The following is a 19,879-nucleotide window of genomic DNA, read 5'->3' as shown; positions in this document are numbered from 1 at the left end:
ACTATGAGTATGAAAGTCGCGAGAAAGACGGGAGTTCATAGTTTCCACAAACAACGATATGCTGTCTCGAAGCTCAAGAATAATGTCACCCTTCTGAACATAATAGTTGAGGAATTAAACGTACTACGAGATCAGAAAATACATGTTATTGAGACAATTCCATCATACTTCAGCCTTTTCTTCATGAAGAGTATGGCCCTTCCCGTCATCACTCAACACCGATCCTCTCCTCCTCGGCGCCACCACAGCTGCTCTGGTATCCCAGTATAAATAGATAGGCTCACCATCATCATCCAAATCACCCCGAAGCTCATTATTTGCACCAACTTCATCCACGCGCCAACCCGCCCGTGAAACTCGTTCGCGACAGACAGCATTCATGTTTGCAAACCTGACCTCGGTGTCGTCCCCGCCATAAGCCTTGATATTTGAAACAAGGTTCTTGAAGTATGTAACTGCTGTCGTATCGAGCATGTTGACACGAGAAAAGTCCAAGACGACCAGTCCAATTTCGGGCAGTGATGAGGGATCACTGATGTTGGCCTTCTTGCGGAGACGTGTGATCCTCTTTTCACCCACCACAGACCAGTTCCTTTCTGTTTCCGGTCCATGGCTACCACCGTAATGGGCTGCGTGATAAGTCTGGATCTCATCAAGTACCCTTGTAGTATTGGAAAACGCGTTGGGGAAGATGATCGACTCGTTAAAGGTAAAGATTCTTGCGTCCTCTGGGATGGTAAGTGGAGATATGTGGCTACTCTCAAGTGCCCAAGTAGGTCTCTGGTTGGATTCAACATCGGCACCAATAGAGGTTAGTCGAGTGAAGACTTGGCGAAGGAGAATGTAGACAATGTTGAAACCGACAGCACAGCCGATGCCAACCTTGCTGGAATGAAACAAGGTAACCCAGAGTGCAAGCATGGACGAGATAAAATCGGCCAATGATGTCTTCCAGTACCGATAGAAAGTCGAAGGTGGAGAGATCAGACCCCATACAGCGGTGATGATGATGGCAGCCAGAGTAGCCTTGGGGATCCAGTAAAGTGCTCCAACAAGCTCATACACACAAACCAGTACGACAGCCATAGTCACAACACCAGAGAGAGGAGACTTGACATTGCATGAGGAGTTGACAGCTGTACGAGACATGGCTCCACCAACGCCCATAGCATGGAAAAAACTGTTGAAGAAGTTAGTAATACCAAGGTAGCACAGCTCCTGACTTTGATCAGAAGTGTAGCTGTTCTTAACTGCAAAGGCACGGGCAATGGCTAAGTGCTCAACAGCAGATCCGATGAAAACAGCGATACTTCGACCAGCGACTTCAGGGATAAGGTCTGCCTTTGGCATCGTGGGTGCTTGTTGACCTTCGGACTGGACCTTGACGACGTCAAAGAGAAAGTCGTCTCCTCTGTTCTTGTTGACTCCGTAGCTGATACCGGTGAATAGCACCAATGCAAGGAATGCTCTTGTCGTAGACAGAAGCCAGATCACTTTGTTGTCCTTGCTCCACCTCTTTCCAGACTTCTCAAGGATCGTGAGGAACAGGATTCCAGCGAAGCCAATGAGGCATGCCCAGCCGTTTGCGTTGGGGAGTTCGTTGAAGATATCATGGATCTGGTTGGCTGCGCCGTCGCGAACATTCTCTTCACCAAGGAGTGAGTCCATTTGGTTGAGAATGATGGTGATGGCGATAGCAGTGATGAACCCGCTAAGAACGGGGAGGGATATGAATTCGAGGAGGAATCCGAGCTTCAAGAAGCCAAGTATCATGCCGTAAATACCCATCATGAAAGCTGTTGCAGAGGCGATTTCGGATGGTGTCCATCTGTCTTGTAGGGCGTGGACGTTTTCGGAAGTGAGGAGACCGATGAGTGAGGTAGGGCCGGTAGAAACATCTAATTACAGTCAAACGTTACCGCTAGTCTCAAAGTCTGTCAGAACAACTTACCCTTGGTAGATCCCATGAATGCATAAATCACAGCTGGCAACCAACTCGACATCAAGCCATACTCAACAGGGATATTCGCAATCTTCGCATATGACAAACCCTGAGGTATCAGCATCAGACCCAAGGTGAGTCCAGCAATAAGATCATTGATGATCCATCGTGGGTTATATCGTGGCAACCAGCCAACAATGGGAACTTTGTCGCTGATGTACTGCACTGTTCCTGAGGGAAGGGCTTTGGCTCCCTTGACGCTCAGTCGAGCTGCTCGATTCCAGGTAACGTCGTTTTTGACATCAGATTGAAAATTTCTGAGTGAATTCATGTTGTTCTCTTCAATATCGTAGAACTTGATTGAAGTGATTCGAAAGATTTAACTTGCTTTGTCTGGCGATTCAATTGGGGTTGATATAGACTTTTACTTTAGATAGCAACACCTAGTTCGCTCTCACAACATACTACCGAGTGCATCACCACCACACCCTATCATCTACCTGTCATGTGGCAGCTCGCACAAACATGCAGATGTACATAGATACGCACATACAGATAGATAGATAGATAGTCTGCATCATACAAAAGTGAATCACATCTCAGTACATTCAACGTCCACTCCCTATACACCCTTCCGCACCCTCGCTGCACAGAGGATTGGGCACAGTTATACGTGTAACACCAGATACTACGGGCGTATAACCTCATCAAGGAATTCATCTACATAAATTCCGAATACCGACAGATATCCATCTCATCCGAAGTCAACAGCACACCCAAGTTGAGTTTGGAAGGGAGTGCTCATCGTTGCAAAAGGTGCCTGACCATACCATTTCCAGATTGTGTAAGCTGACCATACGTGAAGGTCATTGCAATGGCTGTGTCGCCGGCATATGGTGGGTGACGCTGGCGAACGACACTCAACTACTGGCCACATGATATGACTGTCTTGAAGGATTTAAGTTGATATGAGTGGCTACTCGTGTCGTAGGAGCCGTGTGGGGAACAATCCTTCATATTAGACAAAGGCCGCTTACACCAGGCTTTGTCGATCTCCCGCCGGTTTGAGACCCATGTCCTACTTTTGTCGCCGAGACAGGGGTATATGAAACATTTTTTAGAACTTTATGAAGGAGTGACTCTACACGGAACTCGGATATGAGGCATGACAGGGTACAAACTGTGATAAAGCGCCTATCTTGTATTTCACCGAGTCATAAGGACCATTTGTTGTAAGCTATTGGAAATCTGTAGTCAAAGCAACTTCCTAAAACTAACAAGCTGCTGCAAGTTACGTTCTAGATCGTATCGCAGTAGTTGCATACTAGACTGCTGCATATGCCGTTACATCGCTAAGCAATGTGAATCGTCATTCACAAAGACCCCTCATCTGCAGGCCACACAGCCCATCCAAACATGACGAGTAACTTGAGCAAAGCGGCAATCCACAACGCTCCTGAAGTTCCCAGTTCGCTCTTGGCAATAATCCCTCCAATAATGGCTCCGATGAGAAGCAGCACCGGTGCAGCCACACGTCGATTCCTCTCCACGTTGGAACCGACAAACAACCCTGCATCTGAAAACAAATCGCAGTAGATGCTCGTGAGTACGACACTGGTTAGAGCGTTGAACTTGAGCGCTCTACTCGCCACGGCCTGTCCACAGCTTTGAAAGGCCACGAGGGCGATTGGTACAATCACGTACCAGGGCACGTCGTCTGGACCAGCGCCTTTCGGGCCCCATGTCAGAATGGATGCTGCTGCCACGATGAAAATTGTCTGGATGCCGAAAGATAAGCAAAAGACCCATTTTCTTCTCGGGCTGGACGTGAAAACCCGATGCAGACGACTGAAAAGAAACGATCCGATGGCAAAAGACAGAATCGAGGTTCCAGACTTTTTCCAGCGGTTCGTCCCAGCCGTTGGACCAAGACCGAGATAAACCGTGTTACCTGTAAATTCGTCAGTATGATGGTTACAGACGTGATGCTAAGTGAAAGACCTGACCTGTCTGCATGGACACGAAAGCACCCCACGTGGAGATAGAAGCACTGTCAAGAATACCTGTTATGATATAACATGCGAGAAGCATAACATCCGCCCAATCTCGACGAACATCAGAACCTAATCTCGTGCGCAACCAAGATCTAGATCCCGGTTTTGGTGCAAGGAGAGCTTGCGTTTCGTCATTTTGACCAGAAATGCCATTTTCGGCTCTGCTTTCGCCATTGGAGATTGTGCCGTAAGATTCAGACATTGTAATGGTCTGTTTAAAGGTGAGATGTGAGTCTTTGGTAATTCGATAATATTGATGCCTCTTTGACAACGACGGCTGAAATGGTCGATGAGGGGAAGTAAATAAGCACGACGCCAAAGACTAAACTACAAATAGCGCCCGCAACCTAATCGCCAAAAACCTCGTTCGGAATAAAGTCTAGTTCATCTTTACAGTCACATAGTCTACTCGCTTACGGAATAGTTGTTGCTCTATCCATTGCCAACCCCGTGTTTTCACCGAAGGTTGTCTCTAGACTCAGGGACAATATCAAGGATTGATTCCTCTGCCAAGGTTCGGCCCTGTATACCCGTTAATTCCCCTACCGAGGACAACACTAGAATCGTCGAGATCGACACGGCTCGTCTCTAATAAGCGGGGAATTAAAAAGCCGTGCTTATATCCGATTTGAAACTACAATGTTAATGTTGTACTTTTGCGTCATCTTCACCCCCTCTCATCGTCACTTATACTTCCCCTCATTTTAACTCTTTTAAGCAGCTGCAAGTAACGTAAGCACACCAACATATGCCGAGTAGTTTCTCAAAGTCAGCCTGTCATGGTCAAAAACGCCCTTGCGAGGTTGTTCGTCTATAGGGTACCCCATGTTTGTGCCGCACACTCGCATTCCTTGTTGCAGGGCGCTATGTGCCGGACATCCGTTTTAACGGCAGTCGTCAGCATCGCCATGCAATGGTACCTCAGACGGGTTTTGTAAGCCTGTTCGTATAACCCTGTTTCGGTGATGAACCGGCTATCGCCTTCTCGGCATCATGTACTTCGTGCCGAAGGAATCTTGGCGATGTTTTTCTGCCAGCTTCAAAGGATACTTAATAACAGAAGTCATTGAGGAACTGAGCTGCTCCAACCAGACAGTTGTGTTAGCAAGAAGAAGTAGTACAACCAATTGTTCCTCAACATACTTGACGTCATATTTCTTAGCCCGAACCTTGTTGTTGATATTTCCCTTGAGGTTGATATCATTTGTCTCTCCCATTGATCATCTGCAATCATGCATCTTCATCAAATTGCCTTCCTCTCTGTCCTTCTGGACATTTGTGCTGGTGTCCCAGTCCAAGACAGTCCCCGTGAGCGACTGCTCAAGGGACTCGGGATTCCAGACAACTACCGTGGTGTGACTGGCGGAAAGAAGTTCCCCTTCACTCCAGGTCACAGAGATCCCTATGACTCACCCGTGGACTCTGTCGGTGATGAGCTTGATCCCCTTCCTTGGCGCAATGGTCTCGGGGCGTCTGTTCTCGGACCCTGGAATGAGGCGCGATCGCGTCAGAACCCAGATCTCGTCAGACCACCCAGCACTGATCATGGCAACCTTGCCAACATGCGATGGAGTTTCGCAGACTCTCATATCCGTATTGAGGCAAGTCATTAATATTTGACAAAAGTCAGTCGCTAACGACGTACAGGAAGGCGGTTGGACCCGTCAGACCACTATTCGCGAGCTTCCAACAAGTATTGAGCTTGCTGGCGTGAATATGCGCCTTGGCGAAGGTGTTTATCGTGAGCTTCACTGGCACAAGGAAGCCGAGTGGGCTTATGTCCTCGATGGAGAGGTTCGAGTAACTGCTCTCGATTACGAGGGTGGTAACTTTATTGACGACTTGAAGAAAGGAGATCTTTGGGTGAGCAGGTTTGATGCAGTGTTGAGAGTCAGCTAACAAGTTCTTAGTACTTCCCTAGTGGAGTTCCTCACTCACTTCAGGGGCTCAGCGAGAACGGCACAGAGTTCCTCCTCATTTTTGATGACGGACGCTTTTCCGAAGAGTCAACATTTGTGCTTACTGACTGGCTCGGTAAGTTTAACTGATGATATTACATATACAAGGCTAATGGATTCAGCACACACACCCAAGTCAGTCATCTCTAAGAACTTCGACCTTGACCCAGAGGTCTTCAACAAGCTCCCCGCAGGAGAAAAGTACATTTTCCAAGGTCGTACCCCTGGTAAAATCTCAGACGAGGAACCCAAGGGGAAGAAGGCCAAGAAGTCCAAGTACAACTTCACACACCGCATGCTCGACCAAACTCCTCTCAAGACCAGTGGTGGTCAAGTCCGCATCACTGATTCGAAGAACTTTCCCATCTCCAAGACCGTCGCTGCCGCCCATGCCATCATCGAGCCTGGTGCTATCCGAGAGATGCACTGGCATCCTTCTGCCGATGAGTGGTCTTTCTTCATCAAGGGTCGCGCTAGAGTTACCATATTTGCTGCAGAGGGTACTGCTAGAACCTTTGACTACGTCCCCGGCGATGTCGGTATTGTCCCCCGAAACATGGGCCACTTTGTAGAGAACATTGGTGATGAGCCTATTGAGATGCTTGAGATTTTCCGATCGGATGAGTTTAGGGATATCTCCCTGTTCCAGTGGATGGGCGAGACACCAAAGAAGCAGGTCATTGATACGCTCTTTGCTAATGACCCCAAGAACGCTGAGAGGTTCTGGGATAAGATTAAGGATGCGGATAACGAGGTTATCACTAAGCCTGATTTCTACAAGCACAAGGATGAGACTGTCGGTGAGTTGTAAGGCTGGATATAGTGTATTGTAGGCCTACAATAGGGAACAGAAACCCAAGAAGCTTGACATCAGAATAAATTGACACTTTTTGTAACGAGAGAAAGACCATTCTAGTCGAGACGTAATCTCTGTGAGAAAGAATCGATGGTCAGCATGAAACCGCAACTAAAGTTACGTCGCTAGTGTATAAATACCAGTACTTCTCTCACGTTAGTTTAACCAGTAGAGTAGGGATATTTTATTAGGTGATTTTTAAGGCATAAGTCCTAAAGTATATATTTAAAATTAACTTATAAAAAGATATAATTTTTAAACCTAGATATTAATATAAATCTTATTTAAAGATATATATTATAACTTATAAAATTAAAATTATAATAATTATTATAAAAGTTTTTATTTTTTTTAAAAATTAATTATTAAATATTTTTTTATTAATATTAATATTAATAAAATTATATAATTATATAATTATTATATAAAATAATAAACTTTAAAGTCTTTATTAATTTTAATTATATATTAAATTAAAAAATTATTTATAAAAGTTTAATTTTTATAATTAATTTTATTTTAAAAAAAAATTAATTAAAAAAATTTAAAGCTTTTAATAATTTTTTAAATAATTTTTTTTAATATTTAAAATTAATATATTATTAATATAAATAATAATTAAATTATTATTTTTATTTTTTTTAATTATAAGGCCTTTAATTATATAATTAATTATTAAATTAATAAATTAAAATTTAAATCTTTATTATATAAAAAGAAAAAAGCTTTAAAGGCTTTTTATAAAATAAAATATAATAATAATATTAATATATTAAAAAGTAAAATATTTTAAATAAAATTACTTTTTAATCTTTAAAATAATCTTTAAAATAATCTTTAATAAAAAAAAAATTATTAATAACTTATAAAGTATTTAATAAAAATAATATTATTTTATAAAAAGTTTATTAAATTAGAATTTATTATATTAAGAATTCTATTATATATAATTAAGATTTTAATTATTTTATAAAAAAATAAAATACTTAAGAATAATAAACTTTAATAATAAAATAATATTATAAAGCTATAAGGCTATACTTTTTAATAAAGTTTAATAAAATTAACTCTATATTAAAGAATAAAAGCTCTATTAAAATTATAATAATATTATATATTTTCTTTTTCCTTATTTAATAAGATTATTAAGAAAAAAGATATAAATTATTCTACTTTAATATATAATATATTAAATTAATCTAGATTATAATTATAATATTAATTATATATTACCTTATAATTTAATTAAAAGATAATAGCTTAATAGCTAAATAATATATATAGTATTTCTAGTATATTTATAGCTAGATTATTAAAGCCTTATATATAATTTTAATTTAATTCTAAGGTCTATATACCTTTATAATAAAGAGGCTAAGATATATCTCTATAAGATAATTACTATTAATTAAAGATAATATAATACTAGCTATATTTAATTATAAAATTCTATAACTCTTTAGCCTCTTTATTTCTTAAGGGGACTTATAATAGATTTAATAGAAAATATAATAATTTAATATAATATATTATTATATTAAAAGTAAAATTAATTTTATAAAAAAGTAAATTACTTTTTAAAATATAATAAGTTAATATATATTATAGTTTATAAAATTAAAAGTTCTTATTTAAACTATTAAAGATAAGTATAAGTATTCTAGGTAATAAAAAACTCTATTTAAATTAAAGTCTATAGATAAAGAAATTTATATATATAATTAAGAGTTTAATATAAAGTTAAAAAGCTAAAATAAAAGCTTTATTAATATTATAAATAATTAAACTTAATTATATACTTAACTTTTTACTATATTATATAATTATTATAATCTCTTATAATTATAAATATTAATAATTTTAATAAAGATTAAGAATTTTATAAAGTTAAAAAATTAAAGAAAGTTCTAAGGAAAAAAGGAAAAAGCTTATAATTAATACTATAGCTTTTAATATATTAAAATTTAATATAATAGGAGTAGGGATATAATCGCTAGATCTTAATCCTTATCACAAGAATTGGCCCCGTATCTCAACGCTACCATTCGATAGTCTCCTACTTGGAGGTCCTAGTCATCCAATGATCTGCAATGCTGTATAACGCAGTAGATTCTATACTAGAGACAAAACCTCATGCCTCAACAGAGCTATTCGCAGCAGTACATGCTGAAGCTCTTACATAGTCCTGTAGCGCCCCAAAGACGGCCTGGTATCCAGCGTCACCCGGACCTGAGAATTTACATATACTAGCATGAGTCGCAGTTATCCCCAGACGTATCTCCTTTTTCGCATGGCCGACTATGGCGGAGTCATAAGGGACAACCTAGACACTTGTCAATCACACAGCATATCAGTTACCCCTTGGAAACTTACAAGCCCCTTGAGACCCTTCAAGCCATTCATGGGTTTGGTTTCCCAGAATGAATGGATAGTGAAGTGACCATCTTCAAGCATTTGCAGAAATGTTCGTTGTAGATTCTCCAGCACTTCGCTGTTGGGTTTCAGTCCTCGTAGAAGACTCCTCGAAGGCCGTTGGAGAGCGAATCTTGTAAGATTACTAGCAATTAGGCCCCAGCCGGCCGTGCTACTTCCCCTGTGCGGTGTCCCTAGGAATATTATTCCCGAGACGGACGAGTAAATCGGCAGATATTGAGGTTGGTGTTGTGAATTCTTAGAGATCGCCAGTGCCTATCAGAATGACTGTTAGCTAAACCTAATATTTTGATCTTTACAGCTTAGGTACGGACCGCTTTCACTATGATACCACCTAAACTGTGAGCTACAAATATCAAAGGTCGGGTTGGCTATAATGTTTAGTTTCAGTTTCTATGTAAGCGGGTGATTTAGGGCAGGCTTACATCATCCCTCCTTTCTTGTTGGAGTCTAACCAATAACCCTTCCCCATGCTGTGAAATGGTTTGCGAGTCGCTGCCTGCAAAGAACTCTGGGAGTACTTTCGAATCATATCCCCAGGTCATGACCCTTGACAAAGCAAACTCGTCATGTGCGCATAGTAAATCATAAGGCCAGTAAACTGTAGGACCTATCGCTCTCTTTCTGCGTCTTTGGAGTAGAAGTCTTTCCCGCCATGTTAGTGGTACTCTCTCTGCTTCGTTCTTAAACGTCCATGTCTTTTCGGGGTGACCTTGTAGACCGTGTATGAAGACGATGCTGAATTATGTTAGTTGACTAGTCATTCTATATATTGTACTGTTGATGGTATGTACTCACTCAGCCTTTGCTTCCGGAGGGTTGTGAAGAGTCGTAAATCCCATGTCCTGGATTGGTGGCTTCGGAAGTATAGGGGTTTTTGGACTACTGGAAAAGCCAAAGTCGAAGTTCGAGGTCACGTCCACTTCGCTAGGAATGTCGTTTCGTAGGGCAGAATTTCCTATCTGTTCTGAGATCTGACGATGCTCACCATCATCGTCTTCTTCAGCCTCGTCATCCACTTCCTTTCTACCCGCTGAACCTGGCGAGCTATCTCGTGCTTCCGATTCTTGAGGTGCGGGTAGTTTTGGTTTGTTATTGCTTTCTGGTAGGACAAGGCCAGACTTTTCGGCTTTCTCTTCTCGCAGAAGTTGTACAGCTGTAAAGTGGCCACTATCGTCTGCTGCATCCAGGGCAGTTCCAAACTTTGTTGAAACAACATTGATGTATCGCCTACCTCCACGATTGATAAGGCACTCGAGGACTTCCACATTACCAGTAAATGCTGCCATGTGTAATGCAGTGCATCCTTCTTCAGTAAGTTTGCCGATGTCGGCGCCTTCATCCAGCAGGGCATTGACAACACCTAGTGACCCGATCCATGAACCTGCGTGAAGTGCATACTCGTATGGTCCAGCTTTCTGATTTGGACTCGCGCCTCGTTTGAGGATATACTTGACCACTTTTGTATGGCCTCTTGAAGCGGCTGCGTGAAGAGCCGTTCCCCTAACTTCGCTCTTTTGGTCGCGATTTGCACCTTTCTGGATCAGCAGCTTCACCACTTCAAGATGACCACCTGCTGCCGCATCTTGTAGCGGAGAGACACCAGATGGCGATCTTGCATTGATACCAGCACCTTTACTAAGAAGAACATCGACCATGGTCAAGTAGCCTAGTCCTGCGGCCTCATGAAGTGCGCTACCTGAGCTACTTGGCAGTGCGTTGACGACGGCCCCTGCGTCAAGTAGTTCAAATACATCCTTTAAATTATTTGTTCTTGCAGCATGAACTAAGGCTCTCGCCAATCTATTGCATCCTTGAGATGTCTCACTCTCCTTTTCCGGAATGATAAGCTGCGACCCAAGGAGTGTCTGCTTTCTTCTGTATAATGCAGTTCCGGCATGTTGAGCTCTGAGAGACCGTACAAGGTCACAAAACGTCTTCTCAATATTAACGGCATTCCTAGCAGAGCATTCAACGAAGAATTCAATGTCGAGGCTCAGTGCGAGCTCAAACCCTTCAGTGGTTGATACTTCTCGCTCAGTCACGCGGTCGGATTTGTTCCCAACGAGACATATTGGGGTTGGCTCGCCTCGGACATGCTGAATCTGGTTATGAAAACGTTCGATTCGTTTGAACGATGATCGAGAGCTGATGGAGTAGACGAGAACGATGGCCTCGCCATCGCGGATCCATAGGTCCCGAAGCGCCGTGTACTCTTCTTGTCCAGCAGTGTCGAGAATATCTAGCATGCAATCGGTTCCATCCACCGTAACTTGTTTCACGTACGAGTCTTCAATGGTTGGGTCGTATGTCTCCGGGAAACGCTCTAAACAGATCTTGATTGTTTAGCCTGGCATACGTTCAATAAACCGCCGCTTGTGAAAGTACCTGATGAACAAGAGCTGTTTTACCCACACCTCCGTCACCGAGCAAAACCAGCTTATGCCACACCCTCTGATCAGGGACCAGTATGCCCTCCAGGGCGCGCATGAAATTTGACATATTAGGCCACGGAGTGAACCAACAGTGGGACAAAAGTACTGCGCTACGCGAATAGGCAAACGAATAGGTCAGCTCAAGCTACATCCAGGACCCAAATTTATTATATCGTGCGACGGATCTGAGATAGGCTTAAGTTCTTATGTACGAGGTAAGCGAAGCTAAGGATTAAGCGCCGGGATGAAAATAGAGGTTCAGCTGGGAATATCACCATAAGCTCACGTGACTCTTTATACTCAGCCCCTTGTTTGCCAGCTGCTATTTTCTCAAGATTGCAGAATTTCCCCACCTATCTAATATAGGAAGCGGGGGGATGCGTTGTACAACAAATCGCCCTGGCAATACATAATTACATCGTTTATTTGGATCACGAAACGTGTGAACGTTTATCACTGACATATGATGGAGCTTCCCTGCATTCTGGTGTGTCTCTATACGTCTATACCAAGGATCAAGACATCACAAATCGTCCTTAAATACTACCCCGTTCACCACTTCAAGGCTGCCTTGATAGATGCTGCCAGCAGCTGACCGCCTTGTGCTTGAGTAGCAGCATTAGGATGGTAATCACAGCCTGCTTCAGCACCTTGAGTGGGCCAGTCCACAAAGTGTGTCTTGACACCACTCAGCTGTTGCATGGCATCCTTGAGCACACGAACATGAGTGCTTTTCTGTGCATCCGCCTCAGTAGGGTAGTTGTCATTGAGCAACGGCGAAGATACGAAGAAGAACTGCGCCTTGGGATAGTGTGACTGCACCTTCTTGACCAACTTGACAAGTGCCTTTGTGAGATCCGCCGGGTTCACTGGGTCGCGCACATTAAGATAACTGAAGTCGTTGGTGCCGAGATTAATGACCACAGCATCGGGTACCCACGATTTGGGAAAGGTGAAACTGTTGTCCTTATCGTTGGCACCGTAACGAGTGTAGATGGTAGGCATTGGTGGTGATGTATCCGGAGGCGATGAGGCATAGTTGCGAATAAGACCCTTTCCACTCCAAGCTACGACGCTGTAATCTGCGTTCAAATCTCGGGCTGCTACAGCACCGTATGTCTTGCCGTTGTTTTGAAGGGCGGCAGTGTCCACGCACGGAAGGACGCCATCGAGGCCGTAGCCCACAGAGATGGAGTCTCCAATGATCTCAATCTTGCGCTTCGGTGGTGTTGTGTCGAGCAGCTTTCCATCAGTGGATACGCCTGTGATGCTGAAAGTACCAAACGAGGTCTCTGACCGCTTACGAAGTTCGACAGTGTGAGTACCCTTTGGTAGCTTTGGAACTGATATCGATGTTCCGTTCACATTTGCAATGACAATTGGTTCTTTTCCGTCGATGATTAAGTCTGCGCTTGATGTCCCGGTAACACTATTGATGTTGATGATTGCTTCAGTTCCCTTGAAGGTGAAGGCCACTCCAGTACTAGGCCATGTGAGCTGCTTGGTTGCTGGGTTGACTCTACCAACAAATCGGTAGCCCTCAAGTTGAAAGTCAGAATAGCTCTTTGTGAGTTTTAGCTAGACTTACAGGCGTTTTGGCAGCCGTGATGGCAGTGATCAAACAAGTTAACACGGCCAGCTTCATGTTGAACACAACAGCAATTACAGTGTAACTGATTCAATAGATATAGATCTGAGAATAACTGCGTTCCATCGTGGAATATGAGGGATATTTTATATATTTACAGATGTCCTGATTTCCCATGTTCTTCGGTGCTACCGATCCGAATTGCCTAAATGGGTAATTGACTGACCCAGAAATCATCCACCACTCATAAACTAGAGAAGCACTTTACATCAAACAACTTGTATCCATCGAGAATCCACAAACTTGACGATAGTTTGATTGACATTTCGATATTCATTTTTGTGTCTTGACAATTGGTAGAACAAGGCGAGTAACGTGGATACTATTGTCCCGGGACTCCGTAAGATAACCAAACTACAACAATGCGAAGGAAATTAGAAGTCTTTCCAAATGCTATACACTTGCTCAGTCTGACTTAATTGCCTCCGAATTCGTCAATGGGTGATACTCCGCAGGGCGCGTTCCCTCCAAAGGTCCAACAGCCGCCACCCGTCGAGCATTCAACATATCAATGTCAATTCTCGGCCCCGTAAACGTATCTTTCTTGGTAGTAAACCAGAGAACAATGACAAACCCTACCAATCCAACAAACACAACAGAAACATAGCTCATGTTTTCTGCCGTAACTGGCATTGTCGTGGGAAAGCAGTACAGAATGTCAAGGAAAACAACCCAAAGCACAGAGATGCCATTGATCAAAGCGCCATACTTGCCCAGGTTAAAATAACGTAGCGGTAAAACACGCTCTCGCCCTCTGTAGAGAAGAACGGCTTGAGGAATGATGCATGATGTCTGTAGAAAGATGATGGCTGCGCTGACCATGGCGGAAAAGGCAGTAGATGAACCAAGGAAAATCAGGCCATAGAGCTAAAACGCGAATGTTAGCGTGATTCGTTTCAGCATACCCTGAATCTTTTACTAACAGTTATGAACGTTGCCGAAAGTAATAACGCGTTGACGGGTACTTCGAAGATGGGATGAATACGTTCCCAAAAATGTGAGTATGGCAACGCGCCATCACGGGACACGGCCCAGAGCGTTCGTGATGAAGTTGTCGCTAGAGGATGTCAGCGTGGACTTCAAGTGATACAAAGTTTCTTACCATTGGCGACAAGATTTGCAAAAAAGCAGAATGCAAATAACGTCATCAACACCGTCGCCCCAGACCGAGATCCAGTTCCTTGGAAGTAAATCTCAAACAAGGGCAATCCAGTTGTCGTGTTAAGAACAGCCTCAATATCTGATATCGCATACATAAGAGAAGCTGCAAAAGGAAATGCAGTAAAAAGACCCATCAATAAAGGGTAAATCATGACCTTTGGTACATTCCTGGCTGGGTTGGGGATCTCCTCGCAGAGATGAGCGGCACAGTCACTACCCAGAAAGGCGTAGACTGCATTGCCAACCGCCAGCATAAAAGCGAACCCATCACTCGACCAGCCGGTTCTGTTGGTTGTGTCTGTGAAAATAAAATCTGACGAAGCATGGTTCTTGGTCACCACGAATAGAGTGATGGTTGTGGCGCTGAGGGTCAAAACAGATAGTACAAACACTATCTTGTTGAAAAGAGGGATCCATCGTGACATGAAGATGTTAGCAGAAGTGGCTATCCAAATAAGAGCGACATAGATCAAATATTGATGCCAACGCTTCTGATCCCAGTCAGGATGCCAGGCCCCGATGATATCGAGGATCATGGATGAGACAAAGTTGGATACTGAGCTTGACGCAAGCCACCAGCCGATGACGCTCATCCAACCGTTCCTATTCAATAGTTAGTCTAGCCAAGTCGTTCCAGAGCATGTTTAATACTGACAGGTAAGATGCAAAGGGCTTATAGTCATCTCTGGCTACCATAAACGACCAATAATACTGTGCACCAGCGACTGGATATGCAGACGCAAGTTCCGCCATGCCCAATGAGACGATGGTCGTCATGACTCCCGCAATGGGAAGAGACCACAGAGTCCCAGCCGATGAGGCTTCTGTCAAGCTGATACCGATCGAAGATCCTGTCCCCAACCACGTACAAGTCAGAGTGAAAGATAGTGCACCTAATGACCATAGAGAAAAGCGACGCGGCATAGCCTGCTGATACCCCGCTGCTTCAAGTTCCAGGGCATCGCTATTACCTGAGCTATCGGATGGAATTTGCGACATGGTGTTCATGACGCGTCGCTGAAGATAGAGACTCGTTTAGCAGTGAAGATTGATATTGCGTCCACCGCTGGAGGGAAGCTTTGAGGCGCAAAAGAAGGTTTATGTAAACCCCTCAATATAACAGATTGATCACGCGAGCGTCTTTTGCTAGAGGGTAACACAAGAGTTCCGAGTGACTGGGTCAGATCCAATGAGATACACAATGATGACAGAGATAAGAGATTGTGCGACATGGACGGTGAGGAGAACGTGGCTTGACTGCATATTCTTTTAACGAGTGTCGAAAGTTGAAAGGTTAGTGTTTCTGTCTAACTTTATATTTCTGAGACATTTCGAAGCTTATGTCTCAGAAGCTTAATAACCATACTTTTGTCTTTTGTCACTTGTTGATATCCCGATAAGGTTTATATAGCTGAGCACTGTAAAGGTGGTGGGTTATCTCAGCATAGAACCCATCGACAATAGCATTTAATGTGTATTTTCTGTGGAGACCCAGCCTGATGGTGAGAAGATTCTCCAGTGTCTTCACTAAATATCAAACTATATGGCATGGCAAGAAGATGGACCCTAAGAGCCTCGACGTCAGTGGACTGGATCAAAGTCTTACAGCGAGTATGACGTGACATTTTGGGCAGAGCCAAATAGCAGGAGAAAATAATCCACTTAATAAAAAAGGAAAATGGTAACCAGACCACTCACTCACACTATGTCCGATGATCAGTTAATATGGCATCCACTTTTGATATAGGTTTGATACGCTGTACTGCTATATTAAGTTCATAGGTATTCCTTATCAATTCTCTCATTACCCAGTAAGCACACAATACGGTTCCCTCCACGCGATTGGCGAGACGCAGCAGAGTTTCGTTTTAGGCAAAACAGACGCTGGGCCAAGACATTTTAAAGACAATCGTAAGGGCCTTGGCCAGCTGAAAGAGAGTAATCAGCCAACGAGGTATCAGACAAACATTCCATGACATAATAGATCAGGGTTACCGGATGATTTAGGGCTGTGGTGCGTTTCGTATTTCCCCAGTGCAACTCTTCATCCTGGTAATTAACCAGTGTTTGATCGTGATATTTTCCCTTGTAGGGTATCTGATTGGTAGCCTTGTGATCTTTAATTTTAGCGCATGCAGCTTTGCTTATTCCTCGTATGACTCGTGTTATATTGTGTTGGTCAGACGTGCATATTATGCGGCTTCAACTACCCGCACATCCGGATATGCGTATAACCTATATGACTTTTATATATCTAGATATGCATATAGCCTCTTAATAGAATATATATATATTCCCCTTCTAATTTAATTATTTAGCTTTATTTAAAGCTATTTAAAGCTTCTATAGACTTTATTTAATATACCTAGCTAATTAATATTATAATCTATTATTTATAGCTATATTAAGATTTAATATTTTATTAATTTAGCTATATTCTTTATATTATAATATTATTTTTTTAATTATAATATTATTAAGTATAAATTTCTATATTAATATATAATTAAATTATAATATAATTTTATATATATATATTTTAATTTATAAAGCTATTATATTATTTAAATTTAATATTAATTTATTATAAAAAATAATATTTAATAATATTTAATAATAATAACTTAAATAATAAGCCTAGCTTTAATATCTTTAAAGATAATACTATTACTTTAAATAGCTAAATTCTTTTTAACTTTAATAATTAATTTATATTTTAGCTTTTTATAATTAATAATAATATATTTAATCTTTTTATAAAAAAAGTAATTTATTTTTTTTCTTTAGTCTTTAAGGCTTTTATATATAGATAAGAAAATAAATTAATTATATTATTTACTTTTAATTTCTTTAGCCCTTAAGATTAAATATATTAATATTATCTTAATTACTTTTAATAATTAAGCTTATTTTTAATTATTTAAATTTAATCTATTAATACTATATATTACTATTTAAGTAATTAGTTAATAGTATAAACTATTATACTATATAAATATTAAGTTTAAGGTATTTAATATATTAAATAACTTTATAATATTATAAATTAATATTAAGCTTAACTAGTTCTAGATATTATATCTTTCTTTATTATATAAAGCTTTATAAAATATAATATAATATATTAAATAAATAAAATATTAATTCTTAAGTTAATTTAGCTTATACTAGCTATAAGAATAATAATATATACTTTAGCTATTTAAATAGTATAAATAAATAGTATATATATTAATTAGGTATTTCCTTAAGGGTAAATTAATTAAGTATAATAAAGAATATAGTAAATTAAGGTATTTATTATAATTATTTTAATATTATTATACTTTATTAATATCTTAATAAATATATAAAATCTATAGCCTTATATAGCTATATAAAGATATCTATATAAGTTAAATATAGTAAATAATTATTATTCTTAAAAATAGCTATAAAGTAAAAAAAATACTAAATAATATTATATTAATTTAATTAATATATTATTTAATTTTTTTTTATTTAATAATATATAAATAATATTTATATAATTATTAAAAAAAAAGTATTAAAAGAGTATTTATAATAGTATAACCTTTTATAAAGTAGACTTATTTTAAATTTAAGAATTTATAATTATAATATTATAAAGAAAAATAATAAATAAATACTATATATAAGAAATAATTTAATTACTTTAATTAATTTAATTAAATAGTAATATATATAGTTATTAATTTACCTTTAAAAGCTTATTTTAAATATATATAATAATTAACTATTAAATTATAAAAATACCTCCTTAAGATAAATAATCTAGTTATTATATTAAGGCTACTTTAAAATTATATTATTTAATTCCTTTAGCCTTTAAAGTATAATAAAAATACTTTCTTACTATATAGTATATAAAGGTCTTTTACTTATAAGAAGATACTCTTTATAAGCTTTAGTAGCTTTATTATAAGTTTAATTATAATTAATTTAGCTATTTATTTCCTTTATAGTTTAGTCTTTTAGCTTCTTTAATAAAGCTCTCTTTATATATAGCCCTATTTACCTTTAATCTTTATATTAAGTATAATTATACTTAATATACTTTAATAGAAGCCCTTATGCCTTATAGTATACTATATTAATTAATATAACCCCTTTTAACTAAGACTTATACTAAGTATCTTTATACTATATATATATTATATATATATTATATATTTTAACTTAAAATAAATATAAATTTAACTTTAATAGTAAAAAAAGGTATATTAAAAGATCTTATATTATAGTAAGTATAAATAAAGAAGAAAATATTTTATTAAATATAAATATATTTATATAAAAAAGCTTATTATTATTTTTTAAATAGTTATAATATATTATATACTTTTATAATATTTTAATATAGCCCTTTTTCTTATAAGTAAAGTAAATTAAAGCTTTTTTCTTTAGTTATAATAATAACTATTTAATAATCTTAAAAAAAAAAGGCTTATATTATATACTTAATATTAATAATATTATTAAAATAGCCTAATAATTATATATTTAATATAGCTTAAGGATTAAAGAAAGGTTATTATATTAATATAAATATTAATATAAGTTAAAGTATAAAAATATTAAAGGCTTTTTACCTTAAATTAATTATATTAAAGTATATATATATAATAACTTAAGAGATTAATAAAATAACTTAATATAAAGGAAAAGGCCTTTAAAAATCTTTTCTTATTAATAATTAATTACCTATAAAGCCTTATATAAAACCTAATTAATAACTTAACTATATATATATTCTATAAAGAATATTTAATTTAATATTAAAGATAATTTAATAGCTTATTAACTATTTAAGCTAATAATCTAATTTATAATAATAAGCTTAATAATATTAAAGGCCTTAAATAAGTTAATTTACTTTATATTATTATAATATAATTTAATTAATATATAAATACCTTTAACTTATAAGATAATATAATTCTTAAAGTATATAATACTATTAATAAAGGCTTTAATAAATATATATTTATATAAATTAAATTAAACTTAAATTAAATAATTAACTTCCTTAAGGTTTAACTTAAAATATTAATTAAAAAGCTTTTTTAATTTCTTATAATAAATATCCCTTATTAATATATATATTATCTCTTTTTAATAGTTAAAGAATTAGTCTTAATACTTTATACCTTTAATATTATTTTAATTTTTCTTAAAGCCTAGCTTATAAAAGCTTAAGACTATATTTATAATATATTAACTATATAAATATATAATAGTCTTAAGGAAATAAGAAATAGTAATAATAGTATTAATATAAATAAGGCTTTAATTTATAAGAATAATATTAAAGATCTTAATTATATTAATTAAATATAGCTTTTAAAGATTTAAAAAGGCCTAAATAAAG

The 19,879-nt window shown here is 38.2% G+C and overlaps 6 protein-coding genes across 6 annotated transcripts; 1 reads left to right on the top strand and 5 right to left on the bottom strand.

The window, feature by feature from the left end:
* Positions 1-162: 162 nt before the first annotated feature.
* FPOAC1_009892 (uncharacterized protein) lies at positions 163-2,273 on the bottom strand (the record flags this gene model as incomplete). Its single annotated transcript, XM_044854305.1, has 2 exons — positions 163-1,898; positions 1,952-2,273. The coding sequence occupies 2 exons, from the start codon at positions 2,271-2,273 to the stop codon at positions 163-165; spliced, it is 2,058 nt and encodes a 685-aa protein (XP_044706975.1).
* A 1,042-nt stretch (positions 2,274-3,315) lies between these two features.
* On the bottom strand, positions 3,316-4,198 carry FPOAC1_009891 (uncharacterized protein; the record flags this gene model as incomplete). Its single annotated transcript, XM_044854304.1, has 2 exons — positions 3,316-3,893; positions 3,949-4,198. The coding sequence occupies 2 exons, from the start codon at positions 4,196-4,198 to the stop codon at positions 3,316-3,318; spliced, it is 828 nt and encodes a 275-aa protein (XP_044706974.1).
* A 1,030-nt stretch (positions 4,199-5,228) lies between these two features.
* FPOAC1_009890 (uncharacterized protein) lies at positions 5,229-6,765 on the top strand (the record flags this gene model as incomplete). The annotated part of the gene is made up of 4 exons (XM_044854303.1): positions 5,229-5,601; positions 5,648-5,859; positions 5,907-6,030; positions 6,077-6,765. 4 exons carry the CDS (start codon positions 5,229-5,231, stop codon positions 6,763-6,765), a joined length of 1,398 nt encoding a protein of 465 aa, XP_044706973.1.
* Positions 6,766-8,941: 2,176 nt separating this feature from the next.
* On the bottom strand, positions 8,942-11,745 carry FPOAC1_009889 (uncharacterized protein; the record flags this gene model as incomplete). Its single annotated transcript, XM_044854302.1, has 6 exons — positions 8,942-9,133; positions 9,184-9,498; positions 9,558-9,614; positions 9,669-9,981; positions 10,042-11,579; positions 11,632-11,745. The coding sequence occupies 6 exons, from the start codon at positions 11,743-11,745 to the stop codon at positions 8,942-8,944; spliced, it is 2,529 nt and encodes an 842-aa protein (XP_044706972.1).
* A 485-nt stretch (positions 11,746-12,230) lies between these two features.
* On the bottom strand, positions 12,231-13,323 carry FPOAC1_009888 (uncharacterized protein; the record flags this gene model as incomplete). Its single annotated transcript, XM_044854301.1, has 2 exons — positions 12,231-13,217; positions 13,267-13,323. 2 exons carry the CDS (start codon positions 13,321-13,323, stop codon positions 12,231-12,233), a joined length of 1,044 nt encoding a protein of 347 aa, XP_044706971.1.
* Positions 13,324-13,731: 408 nt separating this feature from the next.
* Positions 13,732-15,486, bottom strand: FPOAC1_009887 (uncharacterized protein; the record flags this gene model as incomplete). The annotated part of the gene is made up of 4 exons (XM_044854300.1): positions 13,732-14,193; positions 14,250-14,383; positions 14,429-15,090; positions 15,143-15,486. 4 exons carry the CDS (start codon positions 15,484-15,486, stop codon positions 13,732-13,734), a joined length of 1,602 nt encoding a protein of 533 aa, XP_044706970.1.
* Positions 15,487-19,879: the final 4,393 nt, after the last annotated feature.

This window comes from Fusarium poae, chromosome 3, assembly GCF_019609905.1.
Source record: "Fusarium poae strain DAOMC 252244 chromosome 3, whole genome shotgun sequence".
In the NCBI taxonomy this organism is placed as follows: Eukaryota; Fungi; Ascomycota; class Sordariomycetes; order Hypocreales; family Nectriaceae; genus Fusarium; species Fusarium poae.
This window is presented reverse-complemented; position numbering and strand designations above follow the sequence as displayed.